At 49.7% G+C, this 23,785-nt stretch overlaps 1 protein-coding gene across 6 annotated transcripts in view; it reads right to left on the reverse strand.

Annotated features, from left to right (window-relative positions):
* The window catches only part of ABCF2 (ATP binding cassette subfamily F member 2), a 526,550-nt gene that overhangs the window by 209,440 nt on the left and 293,325 nt on the right, over positions 1-23,785 (reverse strand). For all 6 annotated transcript variants that reach the window (XM_078662784.1, XM_078662782.1, XM_078662785.1 and 3 more), the window contains exon 9: positions 17,594-17,713. In XM_078662784.1, the coding sequence (XP_078518910.1) occupies positions 17,594-17,713 (120 nt within the window). The remainder of the gene's footprint in view (positions 1-17,593; positions 17,714-23,785) is intronic.

Here is a 23,785-nt window from a genome sequence, read left to right on the forward strand (position 1 = left end):
CGTGCGCCACTGTTGGGATTGATGCTCTATGGGGACGTTACCTAATTTGAAATGTATCACATGGAATGTCCGGGGTATTCGTACTATGGTCAAGCGCCACAAGGTGCATGCCTACTTGGTGGGGCGGGGCGTTCAGATAGCAATGCTTCAAGAAACTCACTTGACACAGCAGGAATGTGGGGCATTGCAGAGGAGGTGGCGGGGTCAGGTGTTTGGCACGACTTACTCAGCATTTGCCAGGGGGGTGTTGATATGGGTCAGAGCAGGCACGCCATTCCAAGTCATGAGTCAGAAGATAGATCCGGAGGGTCGTTATGTAGTGGTGGAGGGACAGCTGTATGGAAGGGAAGTGGTGCTGTGTAACATCTATGCCCCCAACGCTGAGCAGGCCCACTTCTTTGAGAGCTTGTCGCGCTCACTGGCGTGCTACTTGGCAGGCCCTATCCTCCTGGCGGGGGATTTTAACTCCATTACGGATGTGCGGTTGGACAGGTCACACCCGCCTTTGGTGGACTCCCCAGTGCGCAGACTTGCGACCCATAGGCGGGACTGGCAGGAGAGGTGGGGCTTGGTGGATGTCTGGCGGGCGCAGCACCCCGAAACTCGGGATTACTCCTATTTCTCGGCGCTGCATGATCTGCATGTTCGTTTGGATTCGGTGCTGTGTTGTGAGTCTCTGGCGAAGGTGGTGCGGCACACTGAGTACTTGTCTAGAACCATCTCGGACCATAACCCGCTGCTGATTTCGGTGCAATGGCAGTTGGCGAGATCGGCGGTCCCCACATGGCGACTCCGCCCGGAGACGCTGGAGGACCCAGCGTTCTGCGACACGGTCCGACAAAGCATTGACGACTATTTTGCGATCAATGCTGGGTCGACGGCGACCAGAGCGAATGAATGGGACGCGATGAAAGTGGTGGTGAGGGGGATTTGCATGGGCCGGTTTCTGACTGTGAGAGGAACCGTGCTGTCTGACCTCGCGAAAGCGGAGACAGTGCTGAGAGGGGTGGAACAGCAGCGTCCAGAGAAGCCGGAGCTGCAGGACAGCCTGTTGCGTGCAAAGGAAGCGGTGGCGACTGAGACGGAGAGACTGCGGTGCTATGACTATAAGTTGTATGCGGTGAAAGTGCATGAGGAACGTGATAAAGTGGGCACGCTCCTTGCGAAGCTGGCTGATCCGAACCCTAGGGGTTGTCCGGTGCTGAGTGTACGAAAGGAGGATGGGATGGTGGTTTGCTCGCAGTCCGCGGTCCTGGAGCGCTTTCAATCCTACTACACAGGCCTATATACCAGCCACCTCGAAGCGGAAGCCACGGACATTAGCGATTATTTAGATCAGATTCCTTTGCCGGTATTGGATGAGGAGGAGGCCCGGGATATGGGGGGTCCTGTCACCCTGGCCGAAATTAGAGGGGCGATTAGCCATATGGCGCGGAATAGAACCCCTGGGGTGGATGGGCTGCCGATTGAGTTCTACGCCAAATTCATGGAAGTGCTGGCGCCCAGACTGCAGGCTGTGTATGCGGAGGCGAAACAACTGGGGCGATTGCCTGACTCTATGACTGAGGCGCTGGTTGTGCCCCTGCTGAAACCGGGCAGGGATGCTTTAGATGTCGCTTCTTTTCGTCCGTTGTCTATGTTGACTGTGGATTATAAGATTTTGAGCCGAATCCTGGCCACCCGGCTCCTGCCACTGATGACCTCTTTGGTGCATGGAGATCAGGCGGGATTCATCCCCTCCAGGAGTACCTCGATGAATATCCGTCGGCTGATTGGGGTCGTTGATAGTGCTGCCTTGGCGGATCCGGGCCCGGTGGTGCTGGCGGTTGATATTGAAAAGGCGTTTGATAGTTTGGAATGGGATTTTTTAGATGGTGTGCTGTTGAAGTTCGGGGTTGGGGAGGGGTTCCGAGGCTGGACAAGAGTGCTCTATTCATCGGCTAAGGCGCGGGTGCGGCTAGGGACACTGGTCTCCTCGGTTTATCCGGTCTGCAGGGGCACGAGGCAGGGCTGCTCGCTATCCCCTCTGCTCTTTGCTCTAGCGATGGAACCCTTAGCGGCACAGGCAAGAATGGGAGTTGTTTTCGACGGGATTGCGCAGGGACTTGACTCGCATTATATATCGTTGTACGCTGACGACTTGTTACTGTACCTGGCGGACGCTGGAAGGGCTCTGAAAGGCGCGGTGGATATGCTGGGCAGGTTTGGGAGGCTTTCAGGCCTCAGGGTGAACTGGACTAAGACTTGTGTGTTTCCGTTGCGGAAGGCCACCCTCTGCCCACAGCTCACGAGGCCGGTGGTGTGGGAACCATCTTGTTTTCTGTACTTAGGGGTGCGCATCTACCATGACACGGCGGACCTCCTTGAGGGGAATGTGGGGCGCTGCATTAGGGCGTTGAGAGGCAGTATGGACTTCTGGGCCTCCCTCCCGCTGTCTGTACTGGGCCGAGTGGCACTGTTGAAAATGGTGGCACTCCCGAGACTTCTCTATTATTTTAGAACGTTGCCGGTGTGGATCCCGCAGGGTATCTTTCGGGAGCTGAGGACGTTGGTGACTGGTTTTCTCTGGGGCCACGGTCGCAGACGGGTGGCACTGACCACCCTGCTGAGGCGCAAGTGTGAGGGAGGGATGGCCGTCCCCGACTACGAGTTATACTATCTGGCAGCGCAGCTCCAGGTCCTGACGCAGAACGTGGCCAGAGAATTCAGGGGGCCCGAGGATGGCCGGGGGGTCGGCGTTCAGAGGCATGTCTTGTCGTCTATCGTGATGCAACAGAGACTGGCCAGTAGGGAAGTCACGATGGAGGAATGGACACTCAGATTGTGTTGGAACAGATATATGAAGAGGGCTGGGAAGCGCCGGCCGTACGCCCCGGAGATTCCGTTGGGAATGCTCACTGCCTTACCGCACAGGGGTGATTGGTCCCAATTGTTGGAATGGGAGGACCTGGGCTTGCAGATGGTAGGTGACCTTTATGTGGATGGGACGCTGGCCCCGTTCCAGACCTTGCAGGAGCAGTTCGGCCTGCCGAGTGGTTCCTTCTTGCTGCATGCGGCGGTGGTCGCGGCTCTGCGGAAGCACTGGGGGGGCGGATTGGCTGAACCGGAGGTGTCGGCGGTGTGCCAATATGTGGTGATGGCTGCGGGCACCGTCAAGGCGGTGACCTGCCTCCACAATAGGATGCTGAACGAGGGTCTGGCTCCGTTGGTCGAGTTGAAGTCGCGCTGGGAGGCCAGCATCGGTAGGCCAATCCCGGACTCTGTTTGGGGTCAGGTGCTACACAGGGCCTGGAAAGAGACAAGGAATGCGAGATTCCAACAGGTGCATTATTTTGTGCTCCATAGGGCATATTTGACCCCGGAGAGGTTACATCGACACTTCCAAGTGCTTGACGCCATGTGCCCGAGATGTTTGGAGCCCGAGGCAGATCTTGACCACATGCTGTGGGGTTGCCCGAGGTTGGGGGACTACTGGTCTGAGGTGGGAGACCTCTTGAATGCTGTCACAGATCGGGAGGTGGACTTTGATATGGCCGCGTGCCTGCTTCTTTGGTTCCCGCACACCAAAAAGACCAAGGTGACGAGTAAATTCATTGGGTTGGGACTGATACTGGCGAGCGAGAACTCACTTGGCATTGGAAGTCTAAAGAGGGGCCGTCTGCACGGAGGTGGAGGAACGAATTGGTGAAGTGGTCGGGCTGTGAGAGTGTGTCACGAATGCGCCAGGCGACTAGAACGGGTAATGAAAAGAGCTTGGACCTAGCACGGTCATGGGAGATGGTGGTGCAGGCATTGAGGGACCACCTAACTGAAGGCGACGAAACTGATCAGTTATGAACTGGGATTCCGTGTGACCACTTGTTTGTTACAACTTCCTGATAGTTGTCAACCTAGAGCAGGGGGGGATTGGTGATACCCGCGTTAGCAGCAGTTGGGGGGGGGGGTTTAGAGTAGGAGTTGTGGGAGGGGGTGGTTTGCCGGCTAGCGGCGACTTCCCGGAACCGGATGGCCCAGGAAAGTAGTCGTGCTGATTTTGTGATATGACATTGAAGTGACCTGGGATTGGATGGGGGGGGAGATGGTTGGTTGTTTTGGGATAAAAGCAGATACGAAGTGCTACACTTGACCCGTGTCCCGCATAGGGCATGCACCGAGGTACCTCCAGCGAACTGACTCATTGACACGCCGCCCAGCCTCCGGGATGTGGGCTAATCGGCTGTGTATTGCATTGCTATTGTGCTGTATGATGGGACCCGCTGGTGTATGGGTTGGTATGTTGGTTGTGTTTATTCCTGATTCTGCAATAAAAATATATTTAAAAAAAAAAAAAATAGTTTCAACACAGTTTTAGGGAAGGAACACAGGCCCTGGGTACCTGGTTGGCCGGAGCCCAGGGCACACTCAGTCAAAGCACATCAGCAGTTGAGAAAAAAGTGGGGGCATACCAATGCAAGAAAGATGGCACTTTCTCACAGGGAGCTTTTGGAGGAAGCGCATCAACGTCATGAAAGACACCAAATGGTGGTATGTCGACGCCCACCAGGGGAAGAAAAGAAAAAAAAGAAAAAAAGAAAAAAAAGACTACAATTCCGGGCCCAATCACTAGATGGCGTAATAATACACAGCATAGTGAATCCAGAAAGATTCACGATGCAAACCTGGGTCGATGAAGGGCCGCCCCTAGGATAGGTTGTGTTGATTCAACCACTGCAGAGAGTGATGGGTGCGGCCGTCTACCAACACTAGATCTGACAATTGACCTTGAATCTGATTCCACTGACATGCTAAGCATTCCTGAAGGGGACTCATTTGAAGTCTTGCATGGGGAACTATCATGATGCAAGACGCCATCATTCCCAGTAGTTGCATATATACTCGAGCTGGTAAGGACTGGTTGGGGTGAAACTGTGAAATTAGAGCCTGAATATTGCAGATTCTGGCTGCGTTGGGACAGGCTAGAGCCTTTTGAGTATTGAGAGTGGCTCCAAAGTATGTTCGTGTGTAGGAGGGTTGGATATGGGCCTTTAACAGATTTACTGCAAACCCAAGATCGTGCAGTAACTGTACTGTTATTCAAGTGTACTGGAGACACTTTGGCTCATTCAAGCCAGTTCTTACTCAATCGTATAGGTATGGGAAGATATGAATATGTTGTCTTCGCTGGTGAGCAGCGACCACTGCCATGCATTTGGTGAATACCATGGGAGCAGTGGTGACTCCGAATGGTAGCACTTTGAACTGGTAGTGCTGTCCCACTACCACAAACCTCAGATATTGGTGATGAGCGGGATGTATTGGAATATGGAAGTATGTGTCCTTTAAGTCCAGAGTAGACAAAGTCGCCTTGCTGTAGCAGTTGGAACACTTGTTGAAGTGTCACCATATGAAAGTGATCGGAGTGAATATATTCATTTAACTCTCTGAGATCTAGTATAGGCCTGAGAGAGCCGTCCTTTTGGGTATTAGAAAGTATAGAGTACATGCCAAATCCTTGATATTGTAAAGGTATGGGCTCTATAGCTCCGTTTTACAGAAAAACGTAAACCTCGTATTTGAGGTGTAGATGCTCTGGTGACATTTTGTGTGAACGTGGTGGAATGCTTGTGGGATTATTGGTAAACTCCAGGCAATAACCAGATTGTATAATTCCTAGGACCCATCTGACTGAAGTTACTGTATGCAAGACAAGGAGGAATTGAGGGAGATGTCCCCTGACCGGTGTGGAATTAACAGGAGGGAAGAGGAGGCAAGTCACTGTTTGTTAAGGGGGAGGTGCGGGTGTGGAACCTTTAACTCTTTCCTTGCCATTATTGCGTCTAAATGCACCTCAAAAGTAACCTCTCGAAGAGGGTGACTGACTGTTGCCTCTATATGATGTTGAGGTGTTGTCTATAGATATGTCTTTGGAGCCCCCTCTGTAGGAGCAACGAAAAGAAACCAGATTGGATGGGGACTGTAGGGTTCCCATAGATTTTGCAACATCTGTGTCCTCCATCTTCTCTAAGGAAGTGTCTACCACAGGACCAAAGAGATGCTCTTTATCAAAAGGAAGATTTAACATAGATGCCTGGACTTCAAGTTTAAACCCTGAAATTCTAAGCCACGGGTGCCTTCTTAGCAAGATACTGGTGTTGATTGCACTAGCGGCAGTGTCAGCCGCATCGAAAGTGCATCTAATAGTTTTTTATGTTTACATTTGTTTTATTAGTTTCAATAGGAAGTACAGGCAGTACAATGCAATATGAAGGCCCCTGGAAGGAGCAACATGCAATCCGGGCAATCATGTCTGTCCTGTTAGGTATATAACGATCGAAGTATGTGGACCCCGCGGGACATTAAGAAACCAACAACCCTCATATAGCCTGTTGAGTGAACACAACCATAAAAAGAAAAAACAAACATGCCTCCACCCCCTAATTCTGTGATAAGACCCTTATCCGATTCTTTCGTCACCAGCCACTTTTCAAAGTCAGTCATATCTGCCAACTAATGGGCCATGTTCGGGTTGCGTGAGCCAATGTCTAAGCTGAAAGTATTGAAAAAGCTGGGGCGAGGTGATGTCATATCCCCAGGACAGTTCTGAAAGGGGGAGAAAGCCCCACGAATCGAAGAGGTGTCCGGCCGACCTGCAGCTAGATCCGCGCCATTGTGAAAAGGCATGAGGGTCAGTGCCCGGTGGGAACTCAGGGTTGTCTAAGAGAGGAGTGAGTGGGGAAGGGAAAGTTGTAAGGCCCCTTTCAACAGCAACCGCATCCCATACCCGCAGAGTGGTGCGAGTAATAGGTGAATTCTGGATGTAATGCGGCCGGTGGGTTCGGCGAAGGAACGGTATCTTCCATAGTGATGTCTGGGCCATGGCCCTATCTTGGAATAGCCACCTCTTCTCTGATTCTGGGCGGAAACCACTCAACTAAATAGCGCAATTGTGTTGCTTGAAAGTATTGTTGGAGATTTGGAATCCCCAGGCCTCCCTCATCCATCCCTCGATACGCTAGTTGCTTATGTAGTCGCAGTCTCTCTCCCCCCCCCCCCGGATAAACTGTTGGAAGGCGGCCTGTAGGTTCGCGATGGTCCCGGGTCACTGGGATAGTTTGAAAAATATATAAAATCTTAGGTAGGGCTGACATTTTGAACGCTGCGATCCGCCCTAACAAGGAGAGCGGTTGTTTGGACCCGCGCGGGAAGTCCTTACGGATTTGGGACACGAGGTCGGTGTAGTTGAGGGCAACTGTTTTCTCTGTGGACGGGGTGAGGGTAATACCCAGGTACGGAAGCCGTGATTGTGTTCGTAAGCCCCCCCCCCATACTCAGGCGATCCAGGAGGTAATCGGGCATTCCTGCCGAGTGGTAGAATCAATTATTTCCCCCTGTTCATCCGGAATCCGGACACCTCTCCGAAGGATTCCACTACTGCCAGAAACGCGGGTACCGAGCTCTCCGGCCGATCAAGAGCAGCTATGATGTCGTCGGCATATAAAACCATAGGATGCGGTTCTCCACCGAACGTGATGCCCCGTATGTCGGGGTTATCACGTACCTTTTGTGCCAGCGGATCTACATAGAGCACGAACAAGAGGGGTGATAGGGGGCAACCCTGTCTTGTGCCACGCTGGATTTCCAAGGGGCTAGAGCGCAGACCACCCAGGCAAACCCGCGCCCGGGGGCGGTGATAGCAGCTCGCGATCCAAGCCTGGAAGCGGTCGCTCACGTGGAGATGCGCCAGGACCTTCTGCAGGAAACTCCAATCGACCCGGTCAAACGCTTGTTCAGCGTCTATGGCTAATAGGACCGAGTCTGATTGCTGGAAGTGGGCCTTGTCAACTAGATGGAGAATTTGTTTGGTATTGTCGCTGCACTGCCAGCCCGGGACAAAGCCCGATTGGTCTGGCTCAATATTCCCGGGTAAGCACGACCCGAGACGTGCAGCTAACACACCCATGAACAGTTTCAGATCTAGGTCAAGCAAGGAAGGAGTAGTTTGTCCTGTAACTCCAGTTCTGTAGTAGGGGTATATCTGTTATAGTCATAATCTAGTGAATAGTCCCGCCCATGTGCGTGGACCCCAGAGCAATCAAAAATAATCTCTTAAATCGTCAAAAAATGCAGACCTGCACCGACACTTAAGAGAATTTAAAGACAGATAATGCAGCCTATATCCACAGGCTACACTGTCCAGTACTTCAACTAGAAATTCCACCAAAAACCCACAAACAGCACAGCCCGTCCAGTGTTCTCCACAGAGAAAAACCTTCCCCTACCAGCAAAAGCCTCTGGAATGATAGAGAAAGTAATGGACTGACAAGCCCCATAGGCTGCCATTATGTGGCTTAGAACAAGATACTGTGCCTTTAAGAGAACCTTCCAGAACTCTCAGTATCCCAGAATGCACAGCAGGTCCCTTTTACTTTCAGTTCTTTTTGAAGGCATAACACGCCAGACCTTCGTCGTTTATGACCCATTCGTGTTTTTCCTGAATCAGTCTGCTCAGTGCGTCCGCCTGAACATTCTGCACACCTGGTAGATGGGTAGCCGTTATCGTCAGTCCTCTGGCTAGAAGCCAGCGCCATATCGCCTGCGCATCCTGCGACAGAGTGCGTGATCTCGAGACCCCCTGCCTGTTGAGGTAATACATCGTGGTCGTATTGTCTGTCTGTACAAGCAGAGTTGGTCTGGAAGGACGGATGAAAGGCCTTCAGTGCCAAATGAACAGCTCTGAGTTCCAGGAAATTGATGTGATACGTGGACTCCGTCGGGGGACCACGTTCCTTGTATCTGTAAGTCTCCGGAGTGCGCCCCCCAGCCGTTGAGAGACGCGTCCGTCACGATAGTCTGTGTGGGAATGTCCTTGTGGAAGGGAACCCCTCTGAGGAGATTCTCTGCTGAACACCACCACTTCAGAGACTGAAAAGCATGCAGAGACAGTCGTATCTTGTCCTCCCAAGACCCTTTCCTCTGATCCCACTGATCCTCCAAGCACTCTTGCAATGGTCTCATGTGCAGCCGAGCGTGTGGCGTGAGGAAGATACAAGAGGCCATCGACCCCAGTAGAGAAGACACCGTCCTCACTGTTGTATATGGAGCGGTCATAAGAGCCTGAGCCTTCCGAAGGAGTGATAATCGCCTCTCCTCCGAAGGAGACACGCTTGCTGACAACGTATTGGAGGCTCCCAAGTACTGTATGCACTGGACCGGAGTCGGAACAGACTTGGACATATTGATGTGCAACCCCAGCTTGTTCAAGAGAACACACGCCTTCTGGAAGTGCGCTTGAGCTTCCGAGAAGGAAGAGGCCTTGATCAACCAATCGTCCAGGTACGGGTAGACAAACACCTTGTTCTTCCTCAGGTGTGCTGCTACCACTGCCATGCACTTCGAGAATGTTCTGGGCGCAGACTTCAGCCCGAATGGCAGTACTGTGTACTGATGATTGGCGCCGACTTGGAATCCCAGAAACTTCCTGTGCTTGTGTGCAATGGGCACATGGAAGTAAGCATCCTGTAGGTCTATAGCACATAGCCAGTCTCCCTGTTGCAGCTGAGGATAAATCTGATGCAACGACAGCATGCAAAATTTCTCTGCAAATCCACTTGTTTGCTTGTCGCAAACCCAGAATTGGCCTGAACTCGTTCTTGTCCTTCTTGCGAACCAGAAAGAAGCTTGAGTACAGACCTCTTCCCCTTTGAGACAGAGGTACGTCTTCTATCGCCCTTTTCCTGAACAGGGTATCGGCCTCCGCCTGGAGCTCGCAGAGTTGAAACTGCGAGCTGACCGGTGGAATTGCTGGAGGCAGGCTGGTGAACCGAAGACTAACCATTGCACACAATATTCAGCACCCACTTGTCCTGAGTAATTTTTCTTCACTCTGCCAGAAAAAATTGAACGCTTCCCCCCCACCGGAGTGGGTAACAGATGCAGGGGAAGTAACCGCTCAGGGCCTAGACCCGGCCGGGCCTTTGTTCGCCGCTGCGGACTGCTGGCCGCCTCTGAACTTCTGGCGTTTCTGGAAGGGCCTCCGGAACTGCTGCTGTTGTTGCTGCTGCTGCTGTCCCGAAGCCTGTCCTCGCCCTCTGCCCCGTGCCCCGAACCGTCTCTGGGCGGTAGGTCTTCTCCTTGGGCTTCTCCAACCCGACAGCAGTCAGGGTCTCGGCCTCGACGACGGCGACTGTCATTCTCTCAACGTCTTACGCCTCCGTCTCAGCGGCGAACGCCTCCGAGACGGCGAACGCCTCCGAGACGGCGAACGCCTCCTCAGAGACTTCGACATCCTCCTCGACGTCAAGGATCCCCTCGACGAAGACTTCCTCCTCTTCACCGACGGCGAACGGCGGTGTCGCCTCGGCGGCAAGCGGCGACGCCGGGACGCCTCACGACGTCGATGACTCGACGACGATGAAGATATCGTCAACGGCGATAGACGGCGGTCTAGTCAGTTCCCTCGACTCCGAACGTCGACGTCGCCTTGACCCAGAGCCCTGGGAAAACAACCCCAAGGTCGTGGTCAAACGGGACCCTCTATTGCATAGGGTCGTCTGCCCCTCTCCCCTCCGTCTGCAGCTTGTTGGGAGTGTGGTCTGCGTAGGCCCCAGAGCCTGGGGCTCAATTTTCGCGCCTGCCGCGCTCCTAACCTCTTCGGCCGCTCCGCCCCAGTGCCTCTCTCACCTGGGCTTGCCTCCACGGAGTCCTTTGCCGGCGCTGATCTGTGGTGTCTTGTGACACCTCTAGACTAGGGGCGCCCGGATGTTTCACTGCTCCAGCCGGTCTGCCACACGGGAGCTCCGGCGGGGCCCAGCACGTCAGCTCGGTGCAGGCCCCAGATTTTTGCACCTCACTCCAAGGGCGCCCACACGGGCAGAGGCTGCTCCCAGCGCCGGCGCCCACTCTCACCAGCGCCGCCCCCCACCGTGCCGGAGCCCGGTCTCCGTACCTGCCACTGTCCTCCTGGCCGCCAGCCTCCGGGGGATCCTTTGTGGCCGCAATGCTAGTTCCGCCTCCCCTGCCTCAAGCCGCCATTTCGTCCCGACTCCAGTCGGGTCTTCGCACCTCAAGGGGAGAGTGTCTCCAGGGACCGATGCCAGTCGCTCTGCTTCTACAGGACGGGTGTTAACTTCCTTGGCCCGGCAAGGTAAGGTGATCTCGATTTCGGGGGGTTATGTGTCAGGTATGGGCCACGACGGGGATCAGGGTCGGGGAGCCACGCGATCCTGCGGCTGCTCAGGTCGCCATCGTAGCCACGCCCCCTCTAATAGTTTTTTTAATTAGTTTCCCTTCCGGAATTAGGTTGTGTGCCTTCGCTTTACGTTCATCAGGTAGAAATTGGAGCAATCGTTCCAATTCATCATAGTGCACTCTGTCGTATCTAGCCAAGAGCCTGGTTATTGGCAAAATGCCAGTGATTGGCTGCCTGTGCAGCTACTCTTTTCCCGGAGGCATCTACTAGTTTAGATTCCTTGTCTGGAGGAGGGGCATCCCCAGAAGTTAGTGAGTTTGCCCGTTAACAGGCATAAGAAACCACTACAGAATCTAATGGTAATTGACCCTTGATATAAACTGGATCGGTTGGTGCAGATTTATACTGCTTATCTACTCTTGGGTGTAAGACTTCTTGCGCGAACGGGATCTTTAACAATATAGTCGCATGTTTTAGCATGCCCTTAAGCATAGGCAGTGTATGAGCCGATCTCTAAGAATAGCTTAGTGTTTCAAAGAGAAAATCCTCCTCAAGTGACTCTTTATAAAGCAGGCCTCCATGATATTCAGCAGCCCTATTTATTAACTATGTACCCTACATTATCATCAGGTGGAGAGGGTTTTGTAGGCTATAAGTCTGGATCCGTATTATCGTCCCATGGATCAAGGCTATTATTGTCTACCCCATCCCAATCATCCTGGTTGTCAGGTTATTGTGGTGGTGGTGAATTTGTGGATGTTATTAAATTAAGGTTATGTGGGGAATGAGGTGATGTAGGACACTTACCACATTTCTCTTGAGAGAAAACATGAGGTACTAATCCCTCTCCTCCTCGGTTTCTAGTTTGCGTTTTAATGGCAATTTTGCATGAATATGTCCAGTTTTGGGATTGATGACCAGTTTATTTTGTTTCGGGTCCAGGTTTTAAGGCTGGACGTCGAAACGATGCTCCTTTGATGGAGCAGGAGTGTTTTTTTGTTTCTGTGTCAATATTTTTGAAGCAGATGTTTTCGGATTGGAAGACTATTTTGGTACCAAAAGGATAGTTACCAAAACGTGCCGATTGTTTTGGCTCTGAGCCAGAATGTAGCCGACTCAATCCAGGGCTGGAAGGCTTTAATATTTGTTTCGGTGCCAGGCCCGAAGGCAACACATTCGAATCATGGTCTTGGTACGGAATTTGGTCTGAAGGCACATATGGGACCGGAACCTTTTTCTTGGGCAGAGGTAGAGTTTGGGGGAGGATCAGTACTCACCCGTACGCTGACCCAGTGGGATGTCTTCATCCATGACTGATTTGGTTCCGACACGGAAATGTGTTGTTCTTCCTCGGCTCATTGAGCGTCGAAGGTGTAGGAGAGTGGGGTCTGCAATCCTATGGTCACCCCAGATTTTTGCTTTTTGCTTCACTGGTTTACGACTTTCCCTGGCTGTGGGCCTGCTAATCAGACCCACAGCCTAGCTGTTCTCTCTCTAAATTAACAACCATGTACCTTAGGTGCATTTACCAATTGGTACTGGGCCACCTTATCAGTCCCTGTACAGTGTACCATAGGTACCCAGGGCATAGGTGTACCCAGGGCCTACCAGGGGCTGAAGCATGTATTATGCCACCCCTGGCTGGCCATCTAAACAGACAACTGGTTGCACGACAGCTGGGGCAAGGTGGTGTAATCACCCTTTGCTTTAGATATAGTTCCCTATATCTAAACCTAAAATTGACACATATATTCCTATCAGTCACTCCTATGGAAGGCCTTATCAATCCTGAAGGCAGAGTGCTTGGAATTATGTGAGATGGTGCTCTGGCATGAGCTGAGCCCGTTTGCAGCTTGCGGAACCAAGTCCTAATAGCTGTTCCATGATAACGCTATACCATATACTCTTAAGTGCATTATAATCCTCGCGGTTAAATGCCAACTCTGGTATAACATTATCAAAACATGTCGAGTAAGGTGTCATACGAATTGGAATACTACCCCCTCGCCAATTCTGGCGACGGGGGTAGCATTCCACCCTTCTAGAGGGACACGACATGTATGTAACTGAGAACCCCGGTTAAAGTTAACTCGAGCCTTGGCATCACAAAATGGATGCTGCCACCACAGACACAAGTCTGACCTCCTGCAGCTGGGAGTCCTTCCAGCGCGGGAGGCTTGGACAAAGGGTTTCCTGCCTTGGGAGGTGCTAGCACCACCCCAGACAGGATTTTGTGTATTGGGTAGGGTAGGCTTGAAAGGAATGAGACATGCCCGGGGCACACAAGGTGTCCTGTGCATACACCGGTTCCAACCAGTTGCTGGGGCACTCCAGCCCCAGCTCTGGCGGGAAGCCAGACAAAGGATTGGGGGTGTAGCCACCCCCTTCCTGGTCCCACCCAGGGGAGGGGCCTAGTCAGTAGTGCAGCCCCCTTTAGCAGGATAAAGGTAGGAGCTGGTCCCATTCCAAATCAGATTATCCTGAACTAATCTACAAGAAGAAACTCTGGCCCTTCGACGTTCTGCTCCACAGAAGACTGAAGAATCTCCCTTGTGGACAAGGAGTGTCCACCCTGCACAAGCAGGCACCACCAAGCGTCCAGCGGCTTCCCTTTGTCGTCTTCCCTCGAGGATCCAGACTTCAGAGCCCGACGAGACCCCGATTCCCAGACCTCAACTCACATCTGCAGCAAAGCTGAGACCCGTGAGTGCGACAAGACACGTGGGACCGGCCATCTTGGAAGAAACTGCACTTCGCTTCCAGCACGACTCCCGAGGTAAACTCGACCAAGTGCTTTGGGGACTGAGAAGCCCCATCCCCGAGCAGCTCCTGCACCGAAGATCAGCCCTCCAGCATCCACGAGATCTGCGTGGGGCCCTTCTGCTTTGTTGCTGCTCGACGCGTTGTCTGGTCACTTGCCGGATGGCTAGTGGCCTCCCAGACGACGAACCTTTGAATCTTTGCTGCTGGTCTGGTTGCTCCAGACTGGCCCTTGCTCCCTTCCAAAAGAGGGGCACCCCGGACTCTCCTAGTCCGCACCAGACGCTTTCTTCACTCACCGCGTGGGTTGCCTTTGCCAAGGCCTGTTGACGCCGATTCCGGATCCAACACCGCCGACAGCGAGAGCCTGCGTGGGACAGCTCGTGCCTCCATCCTGGTCGTCGTAGACACCTCCTGGTCCACGTGGCTGCAGAGTCAAGCGTCCACTCTTCACCTGAACACGACGACGACATCTGGTTCCTCCCTGGTTCCACTCCAGTCACTGGCTAGTGACTGAACATTGTCCCTTCTGCTTTCAGGTCTCCTTCTTCAACAATCCACCCTTGGATTGCACCGGACATCTTCCTCCTGGTCGCCTGCAGCATCTTTTCTTTCAGGCTCCATTGACTTCAACGCGAGAACCCGACGCACTTTAAACCCTATGCACCCGCGGCCCGTGGGTGAGGTAACAAGAGCATTTCGGTGCTCAAGGGTTGTTTAACTGTCCTAGTGTCCAGTTCCACAGTCGTTTTAGTCCTAACTAGTCAGGATTGCCCGTACTCACCTTTTTCTTGAACTGTACTGTCCATAGACGTGGTTACGCATCTCGCGTGTGAGTTCACACTCTGCACACGCGTTCCGTGGGCCTCCTATTACTTACCTGGTGTTAGTGTAGCGTGGTCCCATCGATCCTACAGCCTCTGGACAGCTCCATTCCTTATATTGACTTTCACATTCCACTTACTTAGTATATGGTTCGTCGTGCCCCTAGGGCACCATTGTGATTTCGTGCAACTTAACGTATTTTTCAGAAGAGATTGTCATGTGCTTAGCCCTCTGATCTCATAAAGAGTTCAGAGATGTTATTAATAAATATACGGTTTATTTTTATAACAACCTGTGTGGTGTCCTTTCATCTGGTATTCAAGGGGTTATATTGTGGTAAAACAGCTGGCTTCACATGCCAAAAGAGTTTAGCCTAAGACTGCTTTGTCCATGCTACCATTAGGATAGCTGGTCTATAAGGTTGACTTACAACCAATCACCATAAGGGTTGTTTGGACTGATACAAGGTGGTCACTAGAATTAGTGAACATCATATATCAGGCCAACTTCTCACAGAAGGCATCATGTTCGGAATCTTCTCTGAAGAGATCCGTGACAGAGCCGCTATGTTTTTGCATTTCGCGACGTTGAGCCCTTAGGACACGGAGCGTCTTCTTGGATCCAAAGGATCTGCACGTCTCGCAGTCTTGATAGACGTGTTCCGGGGAGAGGCACAAGTCGCACACTTTGTGCGTGTCGGTGCGCGGGTACTTGGTGTGGAACCGAGGACAGAATTTAAATGGAGTCCGTTCCATCGACTGAGAGCTGGCCCAACGTAGCTAGGCCAAACGGCCTTCCGCGAAGTTTCTGATCAAAAGATTTTCCTGAACCATAGGATACGCAGAGAATGGAAAATGCGATCGAACAACAATACTATCAAGGGTAAGTGGATTGCACACCCAGGGGAACCCTAGAAACTATGTCAAACTAGAGCGCAGCAATTCACGTCCAAACCAGATGGACAAAAAACAATTTAACAATTGAGTCGATGCCCATGCGCACCGAAAGGAGGAGTCACCTACTTCATGACTGTAAAGACTTCTTCGAAGAAAAACAAAGTGCAAACATCCGTACCCCACACTAGATGGCAAAGCATGTGATCTACAGCTCACATGCCTCAAACATGATGTTATTGGTTTAAAGCTAAGTACTTTGTTGTGGGAGTTGGGTTTCCGGGGTTAGAATATGGGTTCCCCCAGGGTCAAGGATGCACTCAAAGAGCACATTCAACAGCACTATGTCAGCTGGGGGAAAAGTGCGGCGGCCCAATGTTATCTAAAAGGGTATATGGGGCTTCTGGTTGGTGACCGCTCCCAGGCATGCAACTTGGTTTTGGGAGCAAAGCTCCTGGGGTTTAGCTCAGGGCAAAGGGGGAATCCAATTTAGAACCCAAGGTGCATATGCAGGTGTACAGGGGCGACAGGGTGCAGGGTTCCGGTTTGGTTTCTGGTGCCCTGTTTTGAATGGGGGTTGCTGATTTTGGCTGCAGGCTCGGTCCAGAAAGTCGTCCAAGAGGAGCAAACAGCTGGGCAGATATGTTTGAGGGCTCGGGGACATGGGTGCACCTCAGGTCTTATCCAGGGCATAAGGCGGTTGGCTGCAGGGGTGCCTTTTGAGGTTGGATTTCACCTTAATGGGTCACACGCAGTTGGGGGGGGGGGGGGGCATACCAGGCGACATTGGGGAGTCCTGGAGGGGTCAACCCACGGTGGACTCAGAATCGCTGGGGGACCTAGCTGGTACCAGTGGGCTAGTCCTACTCTGGCCATAGGCGTTTGGTGCAGTTTTAATTCCAGGAGGCTAGTTTCTTTGTCCTCAGAAGGCTCAGAGTTATCTTTGTTGATTCTTTTGAACAGAGCTGCTGTTCACAGGAGAGCTGGTCTTTGTTGAAGGCAGTCAGTCCTCTTACGGGTTCTGGAAGTCGTTAGCTGCAGGACAAGGCGGCCAAGGCACACTCAACGCAGATCAGCAGTTCAGCAAAAAGTGGGGGCGGCCATGCAGAAAGAGGGCACTTTCACAGACATCGAATGCTACAGAGCTCGGACATAGTCCGTACGAGGGCTGAGAAAAAACTTTCCAACAAAGGAGCTGTTGAACATGCACAATTCATCGCCCCCTCCCCTAAAAAGAAATGTATGATTACATCTATCCAAGAACCAGAACCAATTGTACACAATGGTATACAACGTTTACAACGCAACTTTTACAACGCACTACCATTACAACGAAACGCATATTCACTTGTGATAACCCAATTTAATTTGTCTCTACTTCACACATACAGGCTGCAAAACATTTTCAACAACATGAGTGAACAAGCAGCTGCAGATAAATAAAGAAAAAAGACAGACTGCTGCTTTATACAAACCCCCTCCATTTCCACAAAAGGTTTTCATGGTCTCATCTGTGCTACGTAAAAGTAACCACATTACATAACATTTTACTGTCTTATGGCAAAAAGTGACTCATTAGGCTGAAGCGTAAGCGTAGGTTTAAAATCCAGATGTGCAAAATGAAAAGTACCAGTGGTAACATGCCATATATTCCTCACAACCTCTGCAGTTTCAATGGGTGAGTCAGCCCAGTACGGTTTCAAACCTGTGACTTACAGATCTGGGATGGTGCCCAGCCCATGAAAAATTTCACCCAGTGTGAGAAGCCAACTGTATGCAGTTTTTATAGCTCTTAATGTTGCAGAAGGCTTTAGATGCCAGATTTCAATCCGACACTTTCCAAATTTATAAGGGGACTGCTCAATTGTGGATCCTACACGTTTAAATATATTGCTCCACAAACATCTTGCCCTCTCCCCATCTCTGCCATGAGGAGAAGTAAAACTACCTTATCATTTGTAACTCGTTCAGTGAGGCCAGATGACATCATCTTCTGAAGGGTCTTCTCTTTGCTCTGAGCTTGTCGGGCAAGCTTAGCACTGCCATGTCCAAACCGGGCAATGTAATTCTATAAGAAAAAGGTTAGGCAATATTGACAAAGGAGTGATCCTTTTGACACTACACAATAGGAGAACAGGTCAGTGCAACAAAGCTAAAATCCTATGGACTACTACATTATCCACACTTTGTCCAGACTAAAGGAATACACACTTCATTTTCACAAATTCCATTTTTCTTTATCCCCCACCTGATTATCTTCCAAGCTCTCCACTTGGGCTATCACAGATCAAAGGTCCATGCAAACAGTTTTTTGGGGGAAAGATTGAAAATGGAAGCACCAATTGATCAGGTTTTTATGTGATGCATGCAACTAGCAGTATAGGAATAATCTCCATAACACATTCCCTTATCTTGAAGGTTAGATGACTAGCAGAACAGTTTCTACCCCAGCATTTAGAAATGCCAAAGGGCACGTAACCACACAAGTGAAGGTTTATAAAGTAGACATTTAGAAGAAATTTGTTTAGAGGAACAAATCTGCAAGCACTCAATGCTTCTTTATTAATGCTTTACTTTCATGATCGCCCTAAGAACACAAACAGCCAAGTAAAAATGTTAAACTCAACTACACAAAGCATCAAGGGCAGCAAGTAAGGTGTCCTCTCCATATAGTGTGTGAACTGGTGAGTGAGAATTCTCCCACCCCTGGAGAAAATGTCAGGAAAAAGGCTACACAGGAGCCCAATTTTCCACATTAAGAAAATTAGTTACTTACCTGTAACTACGGTTCTCCAGTATTGGTATCTTTCATAGATTCACAAGCTTGAATCATCCCCGTCGCTGTAGTGGAGGTTCCAAGGTATACATATAAAAGCAGTAGATAAAATACCTTAGGCTACCATGCATGGGAAAGTCAGTGCAATAGCCTAGCTACCTTTTTTTGTAAAAAAAGAACCAAATCCAACCAATAGCCAACCAGGCGACAGCACCCTCTAGAACAATCCCAAGAGAGGCTAGGTTCCTCAGATTTTCCAGCACAAGTGTGCAATTATAAACCTTAGAGAATAAAGGAAGCCTCTCCGAGGTGGAGGGTGGGTTGCATGTGAATCTGTGAAAGAAACCAATACTGGAGAACCGTAGTTACAGTTATGCAACTCATTTTCTTCTCCAGTATTGGCTCTTTCATAGATTCACATGCTTGAATTAGTAGTTAGCAGTTTTGTAAATATTTATGTTTTATAGTAATGTAATATAAACCTTTGTACCTTACAGGATGGTGGGTTATACAAACATGCTAATATAAACCTTAATGAGATGGCTATATAAAGGATAAAAAGAATGCCTCCAATATAGAGGCTTACCTTATTGAAATAGATGACGCAGGACAGCCTGTCCCACTGCTGCCTCGCTATAAGTTGCCATGTCCAGGCAATAGTGTCGCGTGAAGGCATGAGAATTCTTCAAGGTAGCAGCACTGCAAATCTTGTCCAGCAGGACACCAGCAAAAAGAGCAGCCGAAGAAGACACTGCTCTTTTAAAAAAAAATTTAAAAAAATGTATGTCCTCATTCGCCGTCAATCTCACTTCAAAATTCACCCTGGGCGTCTGTACTCACTCTCATAAAACTAAGGAATGTAGACTATTGGAATGGAATGGAGCCCCGCCTACTGGTACTAGACACTCCCTGGGTATCAATGAAGAGTCCACTGAGATACCCCTTCTGCCAAGCTCAAGAGCAAGCTGACTTTCGCAGAGAAACCGCCACATTACCTGGCGGCACACGGCTTAGCCCGAAGAGTATTAACAACATAATCATAGGACTTAAGGGGGAGAAGAAAAAAAAACGACCATTTGCCTCGACATCTAAGAGTTCCATCGATGTTGCAGGGGATTCCAAAATGCCTTCTTGCTGCTACCCTGTCTGGCTAAACCAAGCTTGGAGACTGACAAAACTGATGGCTGCCAATCCTCAAAAGTGGGAGGGCTAGATTCCGTCCATTTTATACAAATTTGCCTTCTGGCTAACAGGACAGAGTAAAAAAGCAAAGCTTCGGCATAACCAGTGAGGTTTTCTGCGAAACCAAATATTATTAATGGTAGATCTATATTGATCACGCAGCCTAACACACTTGTCAAAAAATCTCCAACCTCCCGCCAGAAAGTAGCAAGAGAAGGACATTCCATAAACATATGTATATCTGAGGCGGAGACCAGGCCACATTTTTTACAACTGGTGGCCCAACTGAGATTTTTGTCAGTTTATGAGGTGTAAAGTAGGCCCTGTGGATAGTGAACAGGTGGCTTCTTCTTAGCCAAGCTGGTTTCACAACTTCATATAAGATCTTACATGATTTCTGCTATAGTTTAGCACAGTCCTGTGTGGGCAAAAGCCCCCCCCCCCCCACCCCAGCTCCTCAGCAAGCTTGAATTCACCATCTCCTTCCTCCAGCAGGGTTTAGTACCAAAGAGAAATGTCTTTCTTCCCTGGGAGTTTGATCACAAACTGATGTTCTAAAATGCTTCCACATCCCAGGGCACGCTTCCGTGGGTGAGATTGGACCCAATTTGCAAGTTGATAATGCTTAAACCGAGAGAGTCCTCCCCCAACCCTATCCTGGAGATGTTCCCAGGGAATATGGGTGCCTCCATCAAGGAGGTCTCCTCACACCAATAACCCTGCATCAATCAAAGGTTTTGCCAGACTGTCCCTTAAACACTCTGGGGTTCCAGGAGAATCCCAATGGGGAGCCAAGCCAGAAACATAATCGCGCCCCACTGCCCCCCTAACTTGGGCCCAAGTTTTGGCTACCCGCTGAAGAACCTTCAGCCTGATTTTTTTAAAACTTTGGATCCCGAATTTAAACAAAAAACCTTCCTCTGACAACTTGGCGCCCCGGAGCATAGCCAAAAACATCCCTCTAGCACCAGTATCCACGGGCATTCTCAGTAACATACGTGAATGTGAGAGTTGGGAAGCCCAGTCATACAGCTGGAGGTCTGGTAAGGCCAGGCCACACTTTTCTCTTCTACGCCTCAGCTTTTTCCAAGCAATCCTAGAGGTCTTAGATGCCCAGATGAAAGAGTTAATGTCACTCTGAAGCTGCGCTATCATAGGTTTTTCAAAATAAAGAGGGATACAATTGAAAAGAAATGTGATCTTTGGGAGTATCGTCATCTTGATCAGGTCAGTTCTTCCCAAGATTGACAACGGAAGAAAAGCCCAGGATTTCATAAGCCTTCTACATTCCTTTGCCACTATATCTAGGTTGATCTCAGCAATCTTTGTGATGTCATGCACTACACAGACACCCAGATATCTCATTTTGGAGCTAGGCTGGTAACCTTGCTGTGTATCTGCCAAATTCCAGGTCATAGTTTCGTTTTTTGCGGCATTGATCTAGTATCCAGACACAGAGCCAAACTCCCGGGCCAAACTGATGACTGCTGGGAAAGCTGACTAAGTCCGCAGAGAAAACCAAGATATCATCGGCTTACAGGACTACCTTCCTCTCCCACTCCTCATGCTTAAATGACTATATTAGGATCCGCCATAAGCCGTTGGGCAAATGGCTCGATGTAAAGATCAAATAGAAGAGGGGACAGTGGGCAGCCCTGCCTGGTTCCTCTTGTGATCTTAAGAGTCCGTGATATTCCCGTTAACCAGCAGCCTAGTCGTGGGATTCTGGTAAATCAACTGCAGCATGTGACAACATTTTCCCCCTAGATTGAACTTCTTCAAAGCCTCCGACATGTAAATCCAATTTACTCCGTCGAAGGCCTTGGTAGCATCCAATGTCATGTCTGCCAATGGGAGGGAATATGTAGAGGCAAGAGCGATAGCACCAATAAGATCACAGGTAAGATCTGAGAGCTGCCGATTCCTAACAAAACCTTTTTGATCTAAATGAAGGACATCCCCAACAATAAGACCGAATCTCACTGCCAAAACAGAAGTAAACATTTTCTAGTCTACATTTAAAAGCGAAATGGGTCTGTATGACTCACAGCTTGATGGAGGTTTTCCAGGTTTTAGTATCAGGATTATTAGAGCATCGTTCCAAGAAGATGAGAGCCCTGAACCAGCCTCCAGCACATAATTAAACAGCTGCGTTAAGACGGGGACGATCTTCTCTCCCAACATCTTATACATCTCAGCTGGAAGGCCATCAGGGCCTGCCGCTTTCCTGGACTTCGAACGTTGAAAGGCTTCTCTAACCTCAGTTTGCATAAAGGCTTGGTCCAGATGTTGCTGTTGGTCCGGACCTGAAGAGGGGAGGGGGATATCCCTTAGCCAGTTTTGAACGCTGGCAGCATCTAACCTTTTGTCCTCACAATATATCTCTTGGAAATGGGTTTGAAATACCTGACTGATTTCTCTATCCGAGCGGAAAATCTCATCTTCGTTGGTAATCTCATTAATGTGGTTTCTCGCTCGATCAGACTTGGCTTTCCAGGCAAGGAGTTTGCCTGCGCCCTCTCCATATTCAAAATGGGCGATTTTACTAGCCTCCCATCTACGTATAAGCCTGGACTGAAGGATGTTTTCTAGTTGCCCCTTTAAATTATCCCATTTGGCTTTCCCTTCTTGCTGGGCTTCAGGCGAGGCTTGAGGGGATAGCTCAGCTTCTAGATCTTTCAACTTCCCCCGATAGAAGATACCTCCTCTTTATATTTTTTATTCCTGAAGCTTGCCCTACTGGTGATTTGACCTCGCAGGAAGGCTTTAAACGAGTCCCACACATTTAATATTGATGTTGACCCGAGATTTATAACAAGGAAGCATTCAGTTTCTTGTAGTAAAAAAACTTTCTTCCTCCACCAGGAGTAAAGAACGGTCAAAAGACCATGTATGAATAGGCCCTACTGATGGACCGGCCAAACGTAAAAGAACCCCTGAGTGATCGGAGAGATGGTTCGCCAATTATGTGATATTGTTAACTATCTCTCAGAGTTACTCAGCATGTAATCGATTCTGGATTGATGCCGTTACTTATGGTTCCTAAAAGATACCCCCTGCTGCAGGCCTGATCTTTCCCTCCATATATCCAAAAGAGCAAATTGCTGCATTGCCTCTAGAAGAAGGTCCCGCGATTTTAAGGGGACTGCAGCTCTGTTATTTGGAGTTTAATCCAGGCTGGGATTTAGAACTATATTAAAATCTCTAGCCATAATTATTGGCTCAGGAAAATCCAATAAATGGGAAAAGATGGTCTTCAAAATAGAGGGATCATCTTGGTTGGGTCCATAGTAGCCGACCAATGTATACAGCGACTCCATTATTTTAACTAACAATGACCCATCTGCCACCTGGGTCAACCAATTGTTGTAAAACAGTCGCTTGAGCTGATTTCTTAAAAATTATATGGACACCTCTGATGTTAGCTGTCTGGCTTGTACATACATATGAGTCAACCCACCTTTTATTTTTAAGAAGGGAGACTAGCTCCTCTTTCAGGAGATGTGTTTCCTGAAGGACCAGAACCTGAGCCGATTAATCTTGGAGATACTGTACTATCCTATCCCTTCTCGGTCTGGTTCCCAGGCCATTAATGTTCCAGGACAAAATCTGTATGGGGCTCATATTGTGTCAATCGGGAAGCCCAACGCAAAAACCAAGGATTGAATTCGAAATGACCGGCACCAGCAGTCAATCGAGCCTAACTCCAAAATTCTCGACCAAACAATAACGTAAGTACAGACACAAAAAAACGGTGAAGGATTTTTTGTTTTTTCCTTACTGCACCCAACCCCAACCCCTACCCCTACCCTGTGCCCCCCACCATCCCTCCCCCCCTCACTGGGAACCCATACCCCAATTATCTGGAAAAATGGAGTGCAGGCATTTGCATCCCGGAGAGGTCTGCCCAGCCACCACCCTAATAAACCAAACAAAACAATACCCAGAGAGAACTGAAATAATAAAAAGGATAAAAGGTAGGGAGGTCTTAACTATGCTTGAAAGCAAAGAGGATCAAAGAGGGAACCCTCCTCAGACCGCCACACAGCCTCTCAAATCTAAAATCTCTCGTAGCTTTAACTTATTTATAACTTTAACTTCTCTATATAGGGGAAATAGCACTTCTCTATCTGCCTTCTGTAAATATTAAACTATTAGTCTTCTTGAAATCCGCCCTTTAAA

The sequence above is a fragment of the Lissotriton helveticus genome, chromosome 10 (assembly GCF_964261635.1).
Source record: "Lissotriton helveticus chromosome 10, aLisHel1.1, whole genome shotgun sequence".
NCBI lineage: Eukaryota > Metazoa > Chordata > Amphibia > Caudata > Salamandridae > Lissotriton > Lissotriton helveticus.